The sequence below is a fragment of the Pleurodeles waltl genome, chromosome 1_2 (assembly GCF_031143425.1).
Source record: "Pleurodeles waltl isolate 20211129_DDA chromosome 1_2, aPleWal1.hap1.20221129, whole genome shotgun sequence".
NCBI lineage: Eukaryota > Metazoa > Chordata > Amphibia > Caudata > Salamandridae > Pleurodeles > Pleurodeles waltl.
The window spans coordinates 655,254,275-655,274,027 of NC_090437.1; the positions used below are offsets into that span (position 1 = coordinate 655,254,275).

General features: G+C 42.3%; 1 protein-coding gene across 5 annotated transcripts in view; it reads right to left on the reverse strand.

Moving 5' to 3' along the window:
• The window catches only part of IL15 (interleukin 15), a 438,031-nt gene that overhangs the window by 212,307 nt on the left and 205,971 nt on the right, over positions 1 to 19,753 (reverse strand). For all 5 annotated transcript variants that reach the window (XM_069242573.1, XM_069242574.1, XM_069242572.1 and 2 more), the window contains one exon: positions 4,631 to 4,727. In XM_069242573.1, coding sequence (XP_069098674.1) covers positions 4,631 to 4,727 — 97 coding nt within the window. The remainder of the gene's footprint in view (positions 1 to 4,630; positions 4,728 to 19,753) is intronic.

A 19,753-nucleotide genomic window follows, 5' to 3' on the forward strand; every position in this document is an offset into this window, starting at 1 on the left:
GCTCTGAAATTTGTAGACAAGAGGGATGTATACATGCTAAGCACCATCCATGATGAGAGTACTTCACCTGTGGCTGTTTGGGGTCAGGTTGCCGAAGTGCGCAAACCTGTGTGCATCTTAGACTATAATAAGCACATGGGTGGCGTTGATAGAGTAGATCAGAGGTTAGAACCTTACACTGCTGCTCGTAAGTCTTATGCGTGGTATAAGAAATTAGCGGTTCACTTGTTCCACTTGGCAACTTTTAATGCTTTTGTTGTGTTCAAGGATAGTTCTCCAGAGTCAAGGATGACATTTGTGAAATTTCAGGAGTCTATCATAGCTAGCCTTGTTGTGCTGGAACAGGCAAGAGTTCCTAGAGAAGCAGTGGTGGAGGATGTGGCTAGATTGAAAGATCGTCACTTTGCTGAGCACATTCCTCCCACGGCCAAAAAAAACTTTCCTGCTAAGAGATGTAGAGTCTGTGCTAGAAGAGGTATCAGAAAGGAGACTAGGATGTACTGCCCTGATTGTCCTTCAAAGCCTGGGCTGAGTGTGGGTGGCTGTTTCAGGAGCTACCACACACACAGAAGAATTATTGGGAAATTCCGTCAGCGTAAACTGCTGTTTTATATTTTTATATGTTCGGTTTCACGGTTGGCATTAGTCATGTATTCAATTAGAGCTTTTGTGTTTGTAGTTTTGTACTTATTTATGATTAGTTGTTTCTTTGTTGTTTAAAAACAAACAAAAAAGGGATGGTATGTGTAGGGTGAAGCTTGGCTGGTGGTGTGCGTGGGGTGGCGCTTGGCTGGTGGTGTGGGTGGGTGAGGTGGCGCTTGGCTGGTGGTGTGGGTGGGTGGGGTGGCGCTTGGCTGGCGGTGTGCGTGGGGTGGCGCTTGGCTGGCGGTGTGGGTGGGGTGGCGCTTGGCTGGCGGTGTGGGTGGGTGGGTTGGCACTTGGCTGGCAGTGTGGGCGGGGTGGCGCTTGGCTGGCGGTGTGCGTGGGGCTTGGCTGGTGGTGTGGGTGGGGTGGCGCTTGGCTGGCGGTGCCAGCCAAACGCAAGTCCACACACTCATCAGCTGGTGTGATTTCTGTATCAGGCATATGGGCGTATGAAAGTGATGGGCCCTTGACTGGCGCTGTCTGTGGATGCGAGTCTTGTAATGTGCTGGGCCCGTGGCTGTCGGCGTGAATGGTCTTGTGCATGTTATGTATAAAAGGTGTGTGAATGGACTGTAAAGCGGTTGGTGCCTTGTCGTGGCTTTACAGCTCATGAGCTGTGAGTCATTGGTTCAGTTTTTTGGCCTTCCAGTTATTACCAGTGCATTTCACTTTTGTGAAATCTCTTGTTAATAAAATTTGATCTACTGAACCATCACTCACCCTCGTGCCAAATCCAACCAGTATGTGTGGTACAAATGACAAAACCTGCTCCGCTGTAATCAGGCATCGCAGCACACTTGAGACACGCTAGGTGTCTCGGATGAAGCATGCCACCAACTTGGTTGGTGGGTGAGGGGTCTTTTTCACATAACCTAAGTGTGTTTCTTTTCACAATTTTAGTGTTTGGCACATCACAGACGTATGTGGACACATCAAAATGATATACTACAAAACTACCTGTGTTTGGGGGGGAGGGGCCACCTGTATTTTTGGTCCTGGGTGCGGCCTTCATCTAGGGAAACCTACCAAACCCAGACATATTTTAAAACCAGACACCCCAAGGAGTACAGGGAGATGTGGCTTGCATGGATCCCTCAACATTTTCTTACCCAGACGTCTCTGCAAACCGCAAAATTTGCTTAAAAAAGCATATTTTCCTGAATTTTGTTTGTACAATCACCGCTCCAGCACAAAATTCCTACTCCCCATTGTTCCCCTCAGTCTCCCAAGTAAAATGACACCTCACTTATGTGGGTCCCCAAAGCAGAGTCGGTCTAAAGATGTATAAAAAAATATGTCCTTATAAACTCGCTGTGCTATCCCCTCTATCTCTACAAGTTCTGGGCCTTATTCTGTTGCAGGCACCTGGCCCACCCACACAAGTAAGGTACCATTTTTGCCGGGAGACTTGGGGAACGCTGGGTGGAAGGAAATTTGTGGCTCCTCTCAGATTCCAGAACTTTCTGTCACCGAAATGTGAGGAAAACGTGTTTCTTTAGCCACATTTTGAGGTTTGCAAAAGATTCTGGGTAACAGAACCTGGTCAGACCCCACAAGTGACCCCATCTTGGATTCCCCTAGGTCTCTAGTTTTAAAAAATGCACAGGATTGGTAGGTTTCCCTAGGTGCCGGCTGAGCTAGAGGCCAAAATCCACAGGTAGGCACTGTTTTCTATGAAAAAATGTGATGTGTCCACGTTGTGTTTTGGGCCATTTCCTGTTGCGGGCGCTGGGCCTACCCACACAAGTGAGGTACCATTTTTATCGGGAGACTTGGCGGAACGCTGGATGGAAGGAAATTTGTGACTCCTCTCAGATTCCAGAACTTTCTGTCACCATAATGTGAGGAAAATGTGTTTTTTAGCCAAAGTTTGAGGTTTGCAAAAGATTCTGGGTGACGGAACCCAGTAAGAGCCCCACAAGCCACCCCATCCTGGATTCCCCTAGATGTCTGTTTTTCAAGGTTTGGTTGGTTTCCCTAGGTGCTGACTAAGCTACAGCTCAAAATCCATAGCTAGACACTTTGCAAAAAACACGTCTGTTTTTAATGGAAAAATTTGATGTTTCCATGTTGTGTTTTGTGGTGTTACCTGTTGCGGGGACTAGGCCTACCCACACAAGTGAGGTACCGTTTTTATCGGGAGACTTGGGGGAACACAGAATAGGAGAACAAGTGTTACCTCCAATTGTTTTTCTCAACATTTTTTCCTTCTAAATGTAAGGCAGTGTGTAAGAAAGAAGTCATTTTGAGAAATGACCTGTAATTCACATGCTAGTAGGGGGACCCCTGAATGCAGAGATGTGCACAGAACCACTGCTTCTAAGCTCCTTCTCTTGTGCCCATTTCAGAAATACATAGGTTTCCTTGATACCTATTTTTCACTCATTATATTTTACCAAATGACAACCCCACAACCAGAAGAGTCCAGCAGACATAACAGTATATTGCTTTAAAAAATCTGCTATAGGTGAAAAAAGTTACAGAAGAAAACATACAAAAACGGCTGTTATTTTCAACTCAATTTCAATATTTTTTATTGCAACTGTTACTTTCTATAGGGAAACCTTGAAGGATCTACACAAATGACCCCTTGCAGAATTCAGAATTTTGTCTACTTTTCAGAAATGTTTAGCTGTCTGGGACCCACCATTGGTTTCACACCCATTTCTGTCACCAACTGGAAGGAGACTGAAAGCACAAAAAATAGTAACAAGCATTTGCAATGCAATGGGTCTTGCATTGCTTGAGTTAGAGCTGTTAATGTTGTAAATACCTAACTGAACTTTTCTTGCCACTTAAATTGAAAATGAAAAGTAAAACAGTTGACATAAGCGAGCTGATTCAAAGCGCCACGTCGCCATTAGCATGAAGGAGACACACAAAAAGAAAAAAGTTCGCTCACAGTCAAACGTATCGGCAACCGTGCAATTATCCATGTAACAGGGTAGGTGTCCAAGGCGGTAAGCAAACCACCCCAAGAAGGGTCAAACGTAAACCACTTATCAAAGATAACAAAGGGTTTTTGAAAGGCAAGCCCACAAACAAGTGATAGTAATGGGTGTGTGGTGGGTGTGGTTAAAAGCCCACAGATAGATTACAACAGGTCAGAGCGCTTGCAAACTCAATCTAAAAATGGGTTAAGTCCCAGCATAATGCCAAAACTTTGTTGAAAAATAGGGTTTTCTGATTCAAGTCTGCCTGTGCCTGAAAGCTGGGAAGATGGTGATTTTATCACCACAAACCCCTTTGTTGATGCCATTTGTAGGGAGAAAAAACAGATGCTTTCTTCTGCAGCACTTCATTCCCATTTTTCCCAAAAAAACACATTTTAGCCGTATTTTTGCTAGATTTTAGGTCTCTTCCATGGAAATCCACAAACTCTGGGTACCTTTAGGATCCCCAGAATACTGGGAAAACAAGGACGCAAATTTGGCATGGATAGCTTATGTGGACAACAAGTTAGGGGGGCCTAAGTACAAACTACCCCAAATAGCCAAAAAAAGGCTTGGGACAGGAGGGGGAAAATGCCAGGCAACGAAGGGGTTAAGATTGGATGAAAAAAGGGCATGACCTTGGGGCCACACTTAACAGTTATTTCAAGACGTTAGATGCAAAATTACTTTGAGGCAAAGTGAAAACAGCTACTGTCAAAACGTTCTATTATAGCAATGCAGAAAGATAGGCACTAGTGCTGGAACCTTTATCAAATTTAGAACTCTGAATTGACATGGAAACCTTAGTGGCAACCATTGTTTACAGATAAGTGTTTTAAGGTTTTCTCTAAGGGTTTGGTAGATGTTCAAAGGAATGAGGTCTAGGCACGACCACCAATCATATTTTAACAGTTGTACAGCATGTTAGCTCTGACAATCCAGCACTGAGTAACCCAGTGTAAAAATACAGCACTGTGAACCAGGAAACATACAGATTTGGTCGGACTAGACAAAGGGTAAATAAATGAAAAAAATACAAAGACTGGTCTCACATTAATAGATTTCTTCAGTTTGTTCACATCTGTGATCAATGCCATCCAGTCAGTTTCAATGGACGCTTCAGTCTTTGGAAAACATGCACTTATGCAACTGTAACAGAAAAAACAAAAATGTTTGAAAACATCAACACAAATCTGTACATTTCTTTTAATATACCCAATCATCAACAGCATGAAACAGATCACCATCCGACGTCCCATCTCATCCCAACACTGGAAAACCTACTTTAAATGACAATGACATACAAATATACTTGAGCAGCTCAGCTGCCAATGAGGCGAAATGACTCAAGAAATTTTCAAGAAACCATCCTCAACCTCATCGACACACTCAATGTGAAACAGCATGCCACATAACCTATGCATTCCAAAGGCTACATCTTCAACCTTGTTTTCTACACATCACTAACAATCCACTCATACCCCTAGATTAGTTCAATTACTTTGCCATCTATCTCTACCAGCTCAGTGTCCTAACAACAAACCAAGACCAACTCAAAAAAGAAAAACAAAACCTCAGATCCATCAAAGAATTTGCCATAGACAACCTAGAGCCGGAACTCAACTCTTACCGTATCAGCTCCATGTCCGACACCAATACCGTTCTAAACAGTTTTAGCATTTTATTTGGAAAACTATAGGAACAGTCATACCGCATTTAAAACAGACAAGTGGAAACCAAAGCTTGCATCACCTTGGTACTTTAAAGATTTGCTGATAATCTATCCATCTGCAGACTGGAGAGAAAATGAAATAACAGAACTCCTGATGACATAAGAATACTGAAGTCCCTCTGTTCATTACGCAAACAGCTCATCATATCAGCCAAAGCAAAGTCCAATACCAACACCATCAATCAAGCCACCAACAGAAGCAGAACACTTTTCAACACAAACAAGCACTGCAACAAACCACCTGCCAACCCCACCTATTTCTCACTGTGCAGAAAAGTGCCATGTCATCAAACACTCCTTCAGCAAGAAAATACAGAAGCTACAGCACGTCGACAACAACAAACCTGCTTTGTCTCTTACAACCACCCGTTCCTGTATAATCCCGCAATAGTCATTCTTCGAAGCCCAGTCTCCCACAGAGATAGTCAACTCGCTCAAAGCCATTTCATATGAGGAGGATGTCTTACCCTTGTTCTTCATCAAAGTTTGATACAGAAACGCTCTTGTACCCCTACCTACTATTGTCAATGCCTTCCTCACCTCAGGCATCTTCCTAGAAGCACTCGAGACATGCCAGATCCTTCCTCTGCTAAAGAAACCTACACTACACCTTGATGACATTGCCAACTATCGGCCTGTCACTCAGCTAACATCCATCGTCAAGATCATTGAAAAAGCAGTATATTTTCAACTTCAAGATTACATTATTGCTAATCATGCCCTCCAAGACTACCAGTCTGGCTTCAGATCATACTGCAGTACAGAGACTGCAGGCGTACCCATCAGAGACAATATCCTTTTGAAAACAGATGATGGACATTCCTCCTGAAATTGTTGGCCCTCTCAGCTGCCTTCAGCACAGTCAGCCATCCTCATATGCACCCTGTCCTTAACTGGTTTTCCTTCTACCTTTTCAACCAAACCCAGTTCGTTCACATTGGAATCTACCGGTCCCAAAAGATTCCTACCGCCTGTGAAGTCCCCCAGGGTTCCATTCTGTCCAGGCATCTTCAACCTCTACATGGAGCTGCTTGGTGGTCTTCTCACATAGAACAGCATCAAGATTCACCAAAAAGCTGATGATACACAACTCTACCCTGAAAGTCTTTTTCTGCTCCAGACATCCAATGCCTCAAACACTGCCCGCACATCATTCAGACCTACATGTTTAGCACCTACCTGAATCTAAACCAAACCAAGACAGAATTCCTATTTGCCCAAAATAACAAAGAATACAAACCTGGCTAATTGACAAGAACATTGGCAGGTCTTGAAAAATTATAAAAATTTTACGAGAAGTGCAGGTCTAGTGACTTGAATAATCTTATCAACCTAACTGTAATGAACATGAAGCATAAACTGGTCTCGAATTGTGTGACTTAGGAAAATATTTTATTACACTGAGTGTGTCTTTCTTCATTATCACAAAGCACATTCAAATATGTGCGTTCAGAGTGTCTATTGTATAAAAACAACTCTGTTTAATTTTATAGAATAAACGTCTGTTTCATGTTTATAAGAATTGTTAGAGAGCAAGTATTATTAATAAAATATGAGTAAACAAATCGTATAAATGATGTGTACTAAAGGGACTAATTAGAGAAAATTATGCTTGAGATGTAAAACGTGCATGTTTGAAATGTGGCTGACATGGTGGTGCCCACCACTTCGAGTTCTATGTCAAATAATAAATAATTTTGAAACATATTTTGATTAATCATAACCATTTGTACTGACAAAAGATAATTAATATTGATTAATAAAACTAATGATTGGATATTATTATTGACCAATTAAATAATGTACTAATATGATTTGAAATGCATGATATTAACTAAGGGTCATGGAATACTACTCATAATACTTATATGGTTTGAATATTACAATTATTTTATCATTCATGTATTAGCATTAGTCAAAAGGCCTAAGCTTTAGTATTTTTCTACAGTACAATGTTGAGATGTTATGTTGATTCCACTGAAGTTCTTTTGCAAACTTTTTTTGTTAACTATCTCATTGAAAGCTCACAGTGGAAACCTACTGCCTTTTTCACTCTGTTCATTCTGTACTCTCTTGTGATAACTACTGAAAGCTTTAACAATGAGTCTTAGTTTCTGGTAGGAAATAATGTTAGTTAAAATATCATGTTCTGTGCTCTTTTCTACAGTGTTAATATCCTGCATCAACTGCCAACCGGAGAATAGCGTCAACATGTACCTATCTCGAGGGAATGTGGAGAAAGTTACAAATTGGAGAAAGAATATAATTCAATTGGTTGCTCACTGTCACACCTCATAGACTTGTCCAATACGAGTCTAGCTAGTAATGTTTGGGACTTTAATTAATCAAAGTTCTAGTAATGTAGGGTGTTTTATGTTCAGTTAAGCTAAGTTATGTTCAGTTATGTTTAGTTCTACAGATGACTTACAAGCTTATGATCCAACAGTTCAGACACCTTAAGCCCAACTCTACAGAACTGTTGCTCTTTTCATGTTCCTGATGCCGATCGCTGAAGACCCACTGTTCCTGTGCTCTGCTGACGAAGACTCTGCTAACTGCTGTCTCATTTAAGGGAGGTATAACCAATGTGCATTTAGGTTTTCCTTAGAAATCCTACGACATCCTGCTAGCGCCATAGTTCAGATTTTTTTTAAATACATTTTTGTCTTATTTTAAATTTTTGTGTGTGCCAAAGCCCAGCCCCACACGTGTTTTTCGAATTAGAAGTAGAAGCAGGGGTGTCCAACCCAATAATTGAATTGAATGTTTATTAATTGATTATGACTGATTCAACTGTACAACTAATGAAATCTGTTGCTATTTCTCAAATAGTTATGTTGTTATTCTGTATAATTCTTTTAGAGTGTTTAATGGTGATTACTCGTATCAGACTAAGATTCATCAGACGTTTTTGACAGCCTGTGTTGTTTCTGTATTGCTATCATCTGGTTTTGCATATTTTTCACATAAATTTCACATTGTTAATATAAAGGCAATGAATGTTTAAACCTTACTAAACTGATGTTGTGAGTCATGGCCACATAGGTCATGGTGTGTAAATTACTGACTCCTTACTCAATATTGTTTTTGCTTCTTGCTATTGGTTCTTATTGTTTGATTTGATGATCATATTACTCCTGTCTGAGTCAAAAGATTTGAGTTGACCTCTAAGGGTAGTAGATGTCACTGGCATATAAAGCGTGACCTAAGCCTAATTTAGGAGGTCACACATCCACAGAATTTGGTAGCAGAGGATGGTTTTGTCTCAATAGGAGAGAGATCATCCATGAAATTTAGTTATTTGGTTTTGCCAAAGCTTGTTGATGAGGCTGGTGTGTCTCCAGTGTTGTTTGAGTTCTAAACAGGGTTGCTCTGGCATTGTTTTAGCGAAGTACTGCACTGAAAGGTAGATGAGTGAATTGTGTCAGAAGCGCTTGTACTAAAATTGAGTGTTCTGCTCTATGCTCAAAAATTGCCCACATGGTCATTGAAGATGGGCCCTGACAGGCCTAGGGCTCCGGAGTATTGTATAAGTGTATGAGACAGTTGTTGTTTGATAGTCTGCAGTGTTAGTGATGATGAACCGGGGCGCACCATTGATGACACAAAGTGTAGTTGTATAGTTGTGTAGGTTTCTAGTGTGCGTGTTAAGTGAGTGCTAGTTTGATGGTACTAGGTGATTCTGGAGTGCACAAGGAGGAACAGGTATAGGTGAAGAGTAAAATTTTCAGGTCAAATTTTACTTGCGCATGAGAAAAAGCAACAGTTGGAAGCGTAACTGGTACAGTGGCGAGCTAGACACTGTTGCAGCGGATGCATGTGTAGCCGTGCATAGGGAACTATAGCAATGCAAGATGCCATCAATTCCAAAAGTCGCATAACTTTCCTTACTGTAAGCGTTTGGTTTGACTGGAACTAGGACAGATTTGCTTGGGCATTCTGAATTTGAGCGGGATTGGGGTAAGCTAATTGTAGCTGTTTGTTTAGAATTGCTCCTAAGTATGGTTGGACATGCAATGGTTGAGCGACTTGGATATGGTGATGGTGAAGCCTAAGCCGTGTAGAAAATTTATTGTCATCTGAGTGTGTAGTTGCCACTGGCGATGTCTGGCAGCTTTTATCAGCTAATCGTCCAGGTAGAGGAACACATAGACGTTCCATCTTTGCAGATGTACTGCGACCACCGCTAGCCTTTTTGTGAATACCCCAGGTGTGGTAGTCACCCCGAATGGAAGGACTTTGAATTTGTAATGTTTTCCTGCTATGACAAATCTTAGGTATTTGTGGTGAGCAGGATGTATTGGTATGTGGAAATTGGCATCTTTGAGATCTAGGGCCAGATGTAGCAAAAGAACATTTTGCGACTTGCAAATTGCGAGTCTGACCGACTCGCAATTTGCAACTAGCAAAATTGTATGCAGAAAGGTGTCTCAGACACCTTCTGCGACTCGCTATGGGGTCGCAAAGACCCACCTCATGAATATTAATGAGGTGGGTCGCATTTTGCGACCCCTTAGCGAGTCCCTGCACTCACAGGGATGGTGGCCTCCTGGAGACAGCAGACCTCCATGTCTGTGACTGCTTTTGTAATAAAGCAGGTTTTTTTTTTTTGGAAAGCAGCCCGTTTTCCTTAAAGGAAAACGAGTTGCAATACAAAAAATTAATGAAACCATTTGGTTTCATTTTTTCAGAGTAGGCACTGCCTGCTCTGAAAAATTATTTTTTGCGACATTCACAAAGGGGAAGGGGTCCCATGGGGACTCCTTCCCGTTTGCGAATGAGTTACCACCTACTTCAAGTGGGTGTTAACTGCGAATTGCTTTGCGACCGCTTTCGCGGTCACAAAGCAATTCTGCATCGCGGTGCGAGTCGCAAATAGGAAGGGACCACCCCTTCCTATTTGCGAGTCGGATTCACATTTTGCGAGTAGGTACCGACTCGCAAAATGTGAATCAGCATCGCAATGGCCGTTTTGCATGGCGCAAACTGCGTTTTTCCCAGTTTGCGACATGCAAAACGGTTCCTACATCTGGCTCCTAGTGTTGTCATAAAGTCGTCTCGCTGTAGAAGCTGGGTGACCTCCTGTAACATGACCATATGGAAGTGTTCTGAAAGGATGTACTTGTTTAGAGGTCTGAAATCTAAAATTGGTCTGAGAGACCCATCCTTTTTGGGAATCAGGAAGTATAGTGAGAATACGCCAGACCCCTGGGGCTGCGGAGAGACGGGTTCTATGGCACCTTTAAGGAGAAGGGCTTGGACCTCTAGCTTGAGATGTGATAGGTGTTCCTGTGACAGTCTGAGTGCGAGGGAGGGTGTTGGGGTGAGGTTATGAGCTCCAGACAATAACCATGCTAGATAATGGCGAGCACCCACTGGCCTGTGGTGATGGTGTCCCAGACTGGGTAGAAGTGTTGGAGTCTTCCTCTGACAGGTGTTTTATGGTCAGTGGGGAAGTGTAGGTAATCACTGCTGTGGATGCTGATCAGTGTGTTGCAGCACCTTTTTTCCACCTTTGTTGTTTGCATCTTTAAAGAACCCTCTGCAATAACCTCTGGTGTAGGATGACTGGGGTGCTTTTGCTTGGATGTGGAGGCATCCGTGGAAGAGTTTGTATGTTCCTCTATAGCCTGGGCGACAAAAGGAGCCCCCGTGAGCATAAGTTTGTAATGCACCCATCACCTTGGCTGGATCGCATTATTTTTTAATTCTAACTGTGGCCCATACAGGTTTTCTGTATCAAAAGGTATATTTAAAACTGCCTGCTGGACCTCAGGTTTGAAACCAGAACACGTAGTCATGCATGCCTTCTTAGGAGGTTGCAGGTTCTAATACCCCTAGCCGCTGTATCTGCTGCGTCAAGGGCGCACCATATGGACTTAGTGGCGATAATCTGTCCTTTAGTCACAAGTTTCTGCCCCCTCTTGTGATGTTCTTCTGGGAGGCACTTCAACACTTTCTCCATCTCATCCCAGTGTGCCCTATCACAGTGGGCCAAGAGGGCCTGTGAATTGGCAATGCACCAATGGTTTGAGGCCTGTGCCACCACTGTCTTTCCAGTGGCATCGCTGTGTTTGCTCTCTTTTTCGGGAGGAGGAGAGTCCGCAGTGGCCTGACTATTTGACTGTTAGTAGGCAGTGGTGGCAACACTAGAGACCGGTGGAACCTGTCTCCTAGTAAGGAGAGAATCTGAAGGAGCCGCCTTGTATTTCTTATCCACCCAGAGGGTGGTAACCCTAGCATGGACTGGTTCCTTGAATATATGCTCCGCATGCCTCATCATGCCAGGAAGCATTGGGGGGGAACTGGGTGTCTTGTGGGGGGAAGAAAGGGTGTCAAATGCCTGCTCTAGGGTTCCTTAAGGAACTTAAAATTATTAAACACTACCACTCTGGAGATAACTTGTTGGTATGAGGTGGTATCTTCAGGAGGGGAGGGACAAGCTGGCTAGAGTTCCCGATCATTTGGGGAGTGGTTTCCATGTCCGGAGCATCCCATGGGTCAGTGCCACCGAATGGTTCCCCTAACTCCACTGTCTAAGAGTGTGGAGAATATCCAGTGTGTTATGTATAGAGGATTGTGGTGGTGGAGTCTGAGGAGGGGAAGGAGGTGGAGGTGATGGTAGTGATGGTGGAGGAGGAGGAGCGGCTGGTGGCCTTGTCCTTTGTATTCTTTTTTAGAGGAATAGATACGTCCAAGTCCTCCTCAAATGTATTCCTCTATATTAATGCGACCAGTCCCCTCTTGAATGTGAAGTTTTCTCTGTCTGGCATCTATTTTCTCAAGGATCGGCTTGACAAGTAAAGGAGAGGTGCAAGACGGGTCAGAGTCCTTCAGCTCCAAAGCTTTCGGTACCGAAGGGTTGGACTTGTGATACTGCGTCTGCACCAAGGTGGAAGGAGGCGGCTGCTGGCTTGGTAGTGAGGGTTTTCTGGGGAGCTCGGGTGGAGGAGCAGAGGCCACAGAATTCATGTGCTGGGTGAGTGGGAAGTCCTACATTTAGAGACTAAGTTTGACATCCAAGCCAAGTACTATGGGTGCTCAGTTTCATGCAATTATGGCATAGTGTTTCCCTCATCATTCGCCCTCTTCTGTGCGTCAGTCCAGCCTTGTGGAAATTGCTATATTATTCACCTGTGGAAAATGCCAATGCCTCTGCAAATCTTGTACACCTGGGAATGGAGTACACTATATGGAGTGATCAAGGAGAACGTTTTGCATTTTCTGGCTCTGTTGTCAAAATTAGTGAGAAGGATATCTCAGTTGACTTTCTTGTTTTTACTCCTAGCCTCATTTAGTGCACTTCTGTGGTAACCTTAGTAATTAATCTGTTTTCCATCCTCCAGAGTTCTGTATGAAAGTTGGAGTCTAGGCTACAATTGTGCCTAATCCCATAATTTCTCCGTATGAAATTGCCCTGATTAGTGAGGGGGGGTTTGAGCTGGTTGTGTGTAATATTGCGTTGCATGCTGTGGGTTTCCTGAATTTATTAGAACATACTCAATTTCCATCTATATACTGGGTGACATCCAAGTAGTCAATGCTGGTAGTGCTATATTCATATGTGAACCTGATGTTACAGATGTTGTAGGTGAGATGGTGTGTTGAGAGTGAGTGTGTGGTCCCAGACCTCAACAGGACCATGTCGTCTATGTGCCTAACCCAATATATTATATGTTCCGTATGCTATGGTTTTTTTTCTCAAAGAACCCCAAGTAGAGGTTTGCAAAAGATGAAGAAAATTTCACCCCAATGCCATCCCTTAGATGAAGTGATACCACTCACAGTTGCAGATAAAAAACACTGTTGTCCAAAACCACAGTAATCAAATATATTAGCAATTCAGAATGCTCAAGTAGAGTGACATCTCTGGTATCCAGAAAATGACGAATGGCTGCAATCCCCTCTAATGTGGGAAAACTACTATATAATGAACAAACATCTAAAGTACCAGTAAATTACCATCAGTCCGATCAAAATCAGATATTGTGCTTAAAAGATCCTTTGTGTCTTTAATATAGCAAGGCAAATTACACACAAAGGGCTGCAGATAAAGGTCTACATAGTCTGAAAGTTTCTCCGTTGGTGACCCTATGCCTAATTTTATAGAACTGCCCAGTGTGAAGGCACCTGTTTGGATATCATGGGGAGGACACAGATGCAAGGTATGGTAGGTGCTGGATTGTACATTTAAAGATATTCCATGTCATTGACAAGACATTGATTCCCTCCAGTGTTTCAGCCTCTGTTCAATTGTACTGCTGATGTATTTGAAAGGATTATGCAATATTTTCTGATAAGCAGTACAGTCAGCTAGCTGAAGGTCAATCTTGCTATTGTAGTCTTGCTTGTTCATGATAACTGCACTCCCACCCGTCTCTGCTTCTTTGATAATGATATCTGGTTCCCTGGAAAATGATAAACGTGCGTGTCTTTCCTCCCTGGTGATGTTATGTCGAATGTGTCTCTGCCCTGCGGTGTAAATGCCTTCTAGTTTACATAGTTCTTTAGTTACTTCCTTGTAAAAGATATTTATGACATTATCAGGAGGGAGACATGGTGTAAACTTGGGTCTGGTCTTGAGGTCACTATTAACATCTAAGCTAGAACTAATATCAAAGTCATCTAGAATATGTAAGCGTGAAGGAGTTGCGTGTGGTGTGTGTTCCAGGGACAATAAGGTCATCATGTCTTTGATGGACATATTACACACATTAACTAGCAACTTTATTGGGACTGCAGGCATACCCATTTCTTGTAAGAATGTATGCAATTTCAGTTTGTGAACAAATTTAAACGATTTATATGCAAATCAGTGAAGTTGGGTAGAGATGTAGAAACCTTTATTGGTGAACACTTAGGTCAAGATCTGAGAGATTAGCAACTGAAGCATCATCACAAGATGAATCCTGGGTTGCTAGTAGCTGTATCCAGAGTACCCTCTGGTACGTTAATGTTACATTCTCAAATTTGCATGCATATGTGAAAACTCTACCATTTTTGTAGGTGTTATCATCCCTCCTTAACTTACGCATTTTCTTTTCTTTACTGTACATGTGATGACTGTGCAAAACTTATTTTAGAACCTTATAATTTTTTTCTGCAACTTCAGGTAAGTTAGCATCCCTGATTTCATCCTCCAACTCTTACATCTCTTTAAAAAGTTTCTCCGTTTTCATGATGGCATACTGATTAGGATATCCATCATACCTAAATAGGATGTACTTAGGAGTTGTTCCCATTCCTTGAGGAGGTCCAAACTCATATCATCAAAAGAAGGGAAGATGACTATGCGGAGACCTCTGGGAATCTGTTTGTTGTCTATATACCTTTGCAGGATAGTACAGGGCCACCACCTGGACAATTACTCTTTTTTCAGGCGCTCCAGTTCTTAGACCCGCTCTGTGTTCTCCAACTGTGTTGACTGGTTTCGGAAGAGTTCTTCCAGTAAGAGATCTTGCGTCATCAAATGTTGCAATACTGAGAATCCCGACAGTAATACAAACATATACTCTATGCCTTGTATCAGTGTTTTATTTGTGCTTGTTGTTTCCGGTGGGGAGCACCAGCACTTATTTTTGAGGGCCGGCACTTATCTTTCTGCCCCAAGCATTTACTGCAAGCAGAAGACAGATATGGGAAAGACAGAGGAAGAGAAAAACAAAAAAAGTCACAATGGGAAAGCTGTAAGAGTGAGCAGAAGGGACAGGGAGTGATTTTAAATAGATTGAAGAGACCTGAGATGGCTTCAGGATTACACTGCCTAGTATTCCAAGTTTGCACATTTAATTGCAGCAGCCGTGTGTTTAAGAGGAGAGCTTTGGGCACCGGCATGTTTTTACTTTACAAATTAAGCACTGCCCTGTATCAAGGGAGAGGAGTGCAGAACAGCATATATTTATAAAATACACAAGATAATCCTGTCCGCACATCCCAAGCCACAAATTTAGGGAAACAGATGTGTAAAATCATAACACAAAAAGTAAAGTTGGTGCTTTCCTGGTATTCACAACCTTCCACATAGAGTGAGATAGTCAGAAATGAAGAGACCCCCAGTTCAGCAAGCTAATAAACAGAAAAATACCGAAGCATTCAGAGACCTCCAATGATATAATAGTATGACTAATAAAGAAGTGTTGCAATCTCTGAGTCGGGTTGGTTATGATTTATTCTTTTCACAGTTACTCACATTTCTTGTGTAAAATCCATTACAGACAGGCAGCCGACACATGATTTGTAATCTAGACTTTTTCAAGCTTGCAAGAAGATATACAGGGTATCTCTACACAACTGTAACAATGTAACATGGGAAAGAAAAGTAACTGTTAAGTCACCATCACCAGCTAGTACAAGAACACCACCGTTGGAGTTCTGAAGAATATTTTATAAAAAGCCGAGTGAGTATGAAGAAAGCCCAAAACAGATTGTGACTAGTAGACTGGCCATACTCAGTTCTTACTAAGTGCTCAAGAATTGTGTTGGGCACACTTTATTGGAGATGTTTGTGAGGATTCATCTAACAGTGCCAAATGTATAGCCAAGTTAAAAAATTAGGTCCTAACTATAGCTACCTACTGGCCACCGACTAGGTAATATGTCAATACATATATATTTATTTATATATACATATATCTATATATAGCAAACACTTCGGGTTCTGACAGCGGGACATGTAAAGCAGGTCCTGCTGCAAAAATCCAAGGCTTTCATCTGAGTCCCCTGCATGCGTGAAAGGGACAGAGGTGAATAAAAGCTTCTGCAAGCAGGGAGCTCCTGCCAAAGCACCTCCCTGCTTGCTGAAGCAATGGCACTGTGAAGGAAGCCTTCCCCCGCAGTGCCAGGTAGCCAATAACGGCTTTTTTTTTAGAAACAAATTACTTCAAATAAATATATTTATATACATATCTATATATAAATATAGAGACGGCAGGGTAGCCCTTGAGGGATCTCTTGCGGTCACAGAAAGCCCACAAACGGCAAAACAAAAAAACAAAAAAAACCTCATAGCTTTGGGGGGGGGGGGGGCATCGAGCTTAGCCTGACTTATTTCATTTTTTTTTTTAAACCTATTATTATATTTAAAAAAATATATATATATATATTTTATATTGGAGACAAATATCTCATTCTAATTATCAGACATCAAAGCCTGAAATACTCCCTCTCACTTTCTTTCTCTTTCAATCAATTATCCAACTCACACACCCACTCAGACACATACGCACCAACTCAGAAACTCACGCACTCACCCACAGACCCACTCATACACTCACACACCCACTCACTTCCGTCGTGCATGCGCAAAGGGCCGTGCACAACATCACGTGGTTTGGGGAGTTGGCCGCAGGGACTGGCTGTGCACTGTGCAAGGTTTGTTGCTTACAGGGGGTTGGCCTCAGGGCACATATATATTTTTAATCAATCTTTTAAGTGCTTTAATCCTCTGACCCAATCTGGTTACGGGAAGCTGTAAACTGTCATTTTCAGTGTCAGAGATTGCTAAAGATAGTAAGGAATCAGCAACAGTCACTGAGCTTTCAGAGCTAGTCTTTCTTTCACCATTTCAAGTTGAAAAGAGATGAAACACAGGTCTAAAGTGAGAAGAGTCTCTGGTGACAGATTTTCCAGGGCGCTGTGCTGTCACCACGTGCCCTTTAGTAGACACCACTTGGAAACGTTCAGCATCATAAGGAGCATAAGATTTTCATTTGCACATCTGTCGAGCGATCCCCAAATTTCCTTTTCTGAACAAGATGTCTTTTTCAGGTTGTCTCTTGTCTGCACACACTTTCATTCTCTGTTAACCAAGGCCCTCGTACAATTCATGTTTTCACTCTTATTTCTCTTGGTGGTCCATTGAAGTAGCTCTCCGATATATCAAAGTTGCAGGACTTTCACCTGTGGTCGAGTGGGGTGTCAAACAATAAGCTTGTAAAGTAGAATTAAATACTGTTTTTAAATTGAGCTTTTAAAGAGTTGCACACTGCACTGCTTTCTTTAGTGTACTTATAAAACGCACAACAAGTCCTTTGGCCTCGGGTCATAAAGGTGTGATCTTTTAGTGCTTTATGTTCTGATGCTCCAGAAACTCTTTAAATTATTTATGGCTAGTATGCTCCAAGTTGCAAAGATGTCATCAAGTTTTTCAATTAGTCGTTCATGAGTCATGGATGAGAGATCTTCAACCAAAGGAAAACGTGAGTATTCATCTACAAACACCATCAAATGATGTCCATTATCAAGTGGTCCAAAGGAACTGATGGTTGTTCTCTCACAGGCATGCTTAGAGAGTTCTGGCATGTTCAGAGTATGCTGAGTAACCATGGTTGGCAGGCAATTGCATATGTGGAAAGCCTTCAGTTCCTTTTCAACTCTTTCATCTAAGTATGGAAACCAAACTCAGTCTCAGAGTCAGCTCCCTCTAGGGCCACAATACCACAATGTCCTTCCTCAGCCACTTCAATCACTTTTTATGCAGTCTCTCTAGAATCAGGATCCTCATAGTATAATTCCTTCCTGGCTTATGGACAATTCATCTTTGACATGTTTGTATTTTTGATACTCAGCATCATTACTGAGAGGTTGAATGTGTTTGTTTCACGACTACAGTATAATTATGTCCTAACTTCAGCAGGTCACTACCATTGCTTGTGGCAGGTGACAATCTGGGCTAACGATACAGCAGATGGTGTGCTTGACTTGACAATTACATTAATGTAGGCCTCAGTCATCTTGGATGGAATACCGTGACCCTGTATAGGCATTCTGAAAAATAATCAGCAGGATTCTGATCCTTTCTTAGATGACACACAATTGCATAATTATACTCTTGCAATCGTAATCCCCATCGTTCAATGTGAGGAGGTATCTTGGCTTTTGGATTGCCAAAGATGGTCAGCAATGCTTGATGATCAGTCACCAGGGTAAAGGAACACATGGAAATATTCACAAGCACGTACTACAGCCAAACTTTCTTTTATCAGGCTGTGAGTAAGCAGGTTCTGTTTGAGACAAACTTCTACCAGCAAAGGCCACAATATGTTGTCAAGCATTTGGGCGTCCACTACATTGTGCAAGGATAGCTTCTAACCCAACAGGGCTAGCGTCAACCACAACCTCTGTTTGAAGCTTTGGATTAAAGAAGGCCATTTCTTTAGTGTTTTCAATGGCATGTTTGATTTTCTTGAAACTTTTTTCACATTCTTGTAACAACTGAAAAGAAAGATTTTTCTTCGGCAAATCTCGTAACAGAGCACTAACAGTGGCAAAATATTTGTTAGAAATAATGTCTCTGGTTGACAATCAGTTTGCACTCCGTCCAAGCAGGGATCTTCACTCTAGACAGGGCACTGGAGAAACACACTTAGATAACCTCTGCTCACCACATTGGTAGCTTGGCACAAGCAGACAGGCTTATCTCAAAGGCAATGTGTGAAGTATTTGCAGCAACACACACGGTAATACAGTGAAAACATTATAAAATGGTTACCACACCAGCTTAGAAAAATAGGCAATATTTATCTAAATCAAACAAGACCAAAATGACAAAAATCCAATATACACAAGTAAAGTTATGAATTTTCAAAATAATAGAGTCTTACTCTATAGAAAACAATGGAAATGTTGTTGTTACACAAAGTACCTGGTTTGCGTAAAAAATAAAGCTGTACGGGCGAGCCTGCGTCAGAAAAGTCAGCAATGAGTTGATTCCTCAATCGCAAGCGAGGTTGGGTAGGCGATGTGTTGTTTTTCTCTCCTGCAAGAGAGCGATGCGTAGATTCCGGACGGGGCACCTCGGATCTGTGCAGGTTCATGATGACTTTTACACCCAGTGACGACGCCTGATAAATCTGGCTGCACAGTGATAAAAAAGAAAAAACACGCTGCATGGGGTTTGTGTCACACTTTTCACTGCAAGGCTTCCTGTGCATGGATTTCAGTCCTAGTTCTACCAGCTTCACCCTTCAAGGGCCCGGGGACTGAATAGGGCAACACTTGCCAGGGCAGGAGTCTCAGCACAGAGTCCAGATGCTGGTAGAGGAAGTCTGTGATTGTCCTGAGACTTCAAAACAGGAGGCAAGCTCAGCCCAAGCCCTTGGAGATTCTTCACAAGAATATACTGCAAAGTCCAGTTTTTGTCCTCTTTCAGGCAGAAGCAGCAACTGCAGGCTATCCCAACAGAGCACAGTTACAGGCAAAGGGGCAGTACTCCTCCTCCAGCTCTTCTCCTTGGCAGAGGTTCCTCTTTGTTCCAGAAGTAATCTGAAAATCTGGGGTTTTAGGTCCACTAGTTATATCCCTTTCTGTCTTTGAAGTAGGCAAACTTCAAAGGAAAGTCTCTGTTGTTCACAAGATCCTGCCTTGCCTAAGCCTGACTTCAGACTCACACCAATGGGTTGGAGACTGCACTGTGTGAGGGAAGGCACAGCCCATTCAGGTGTAA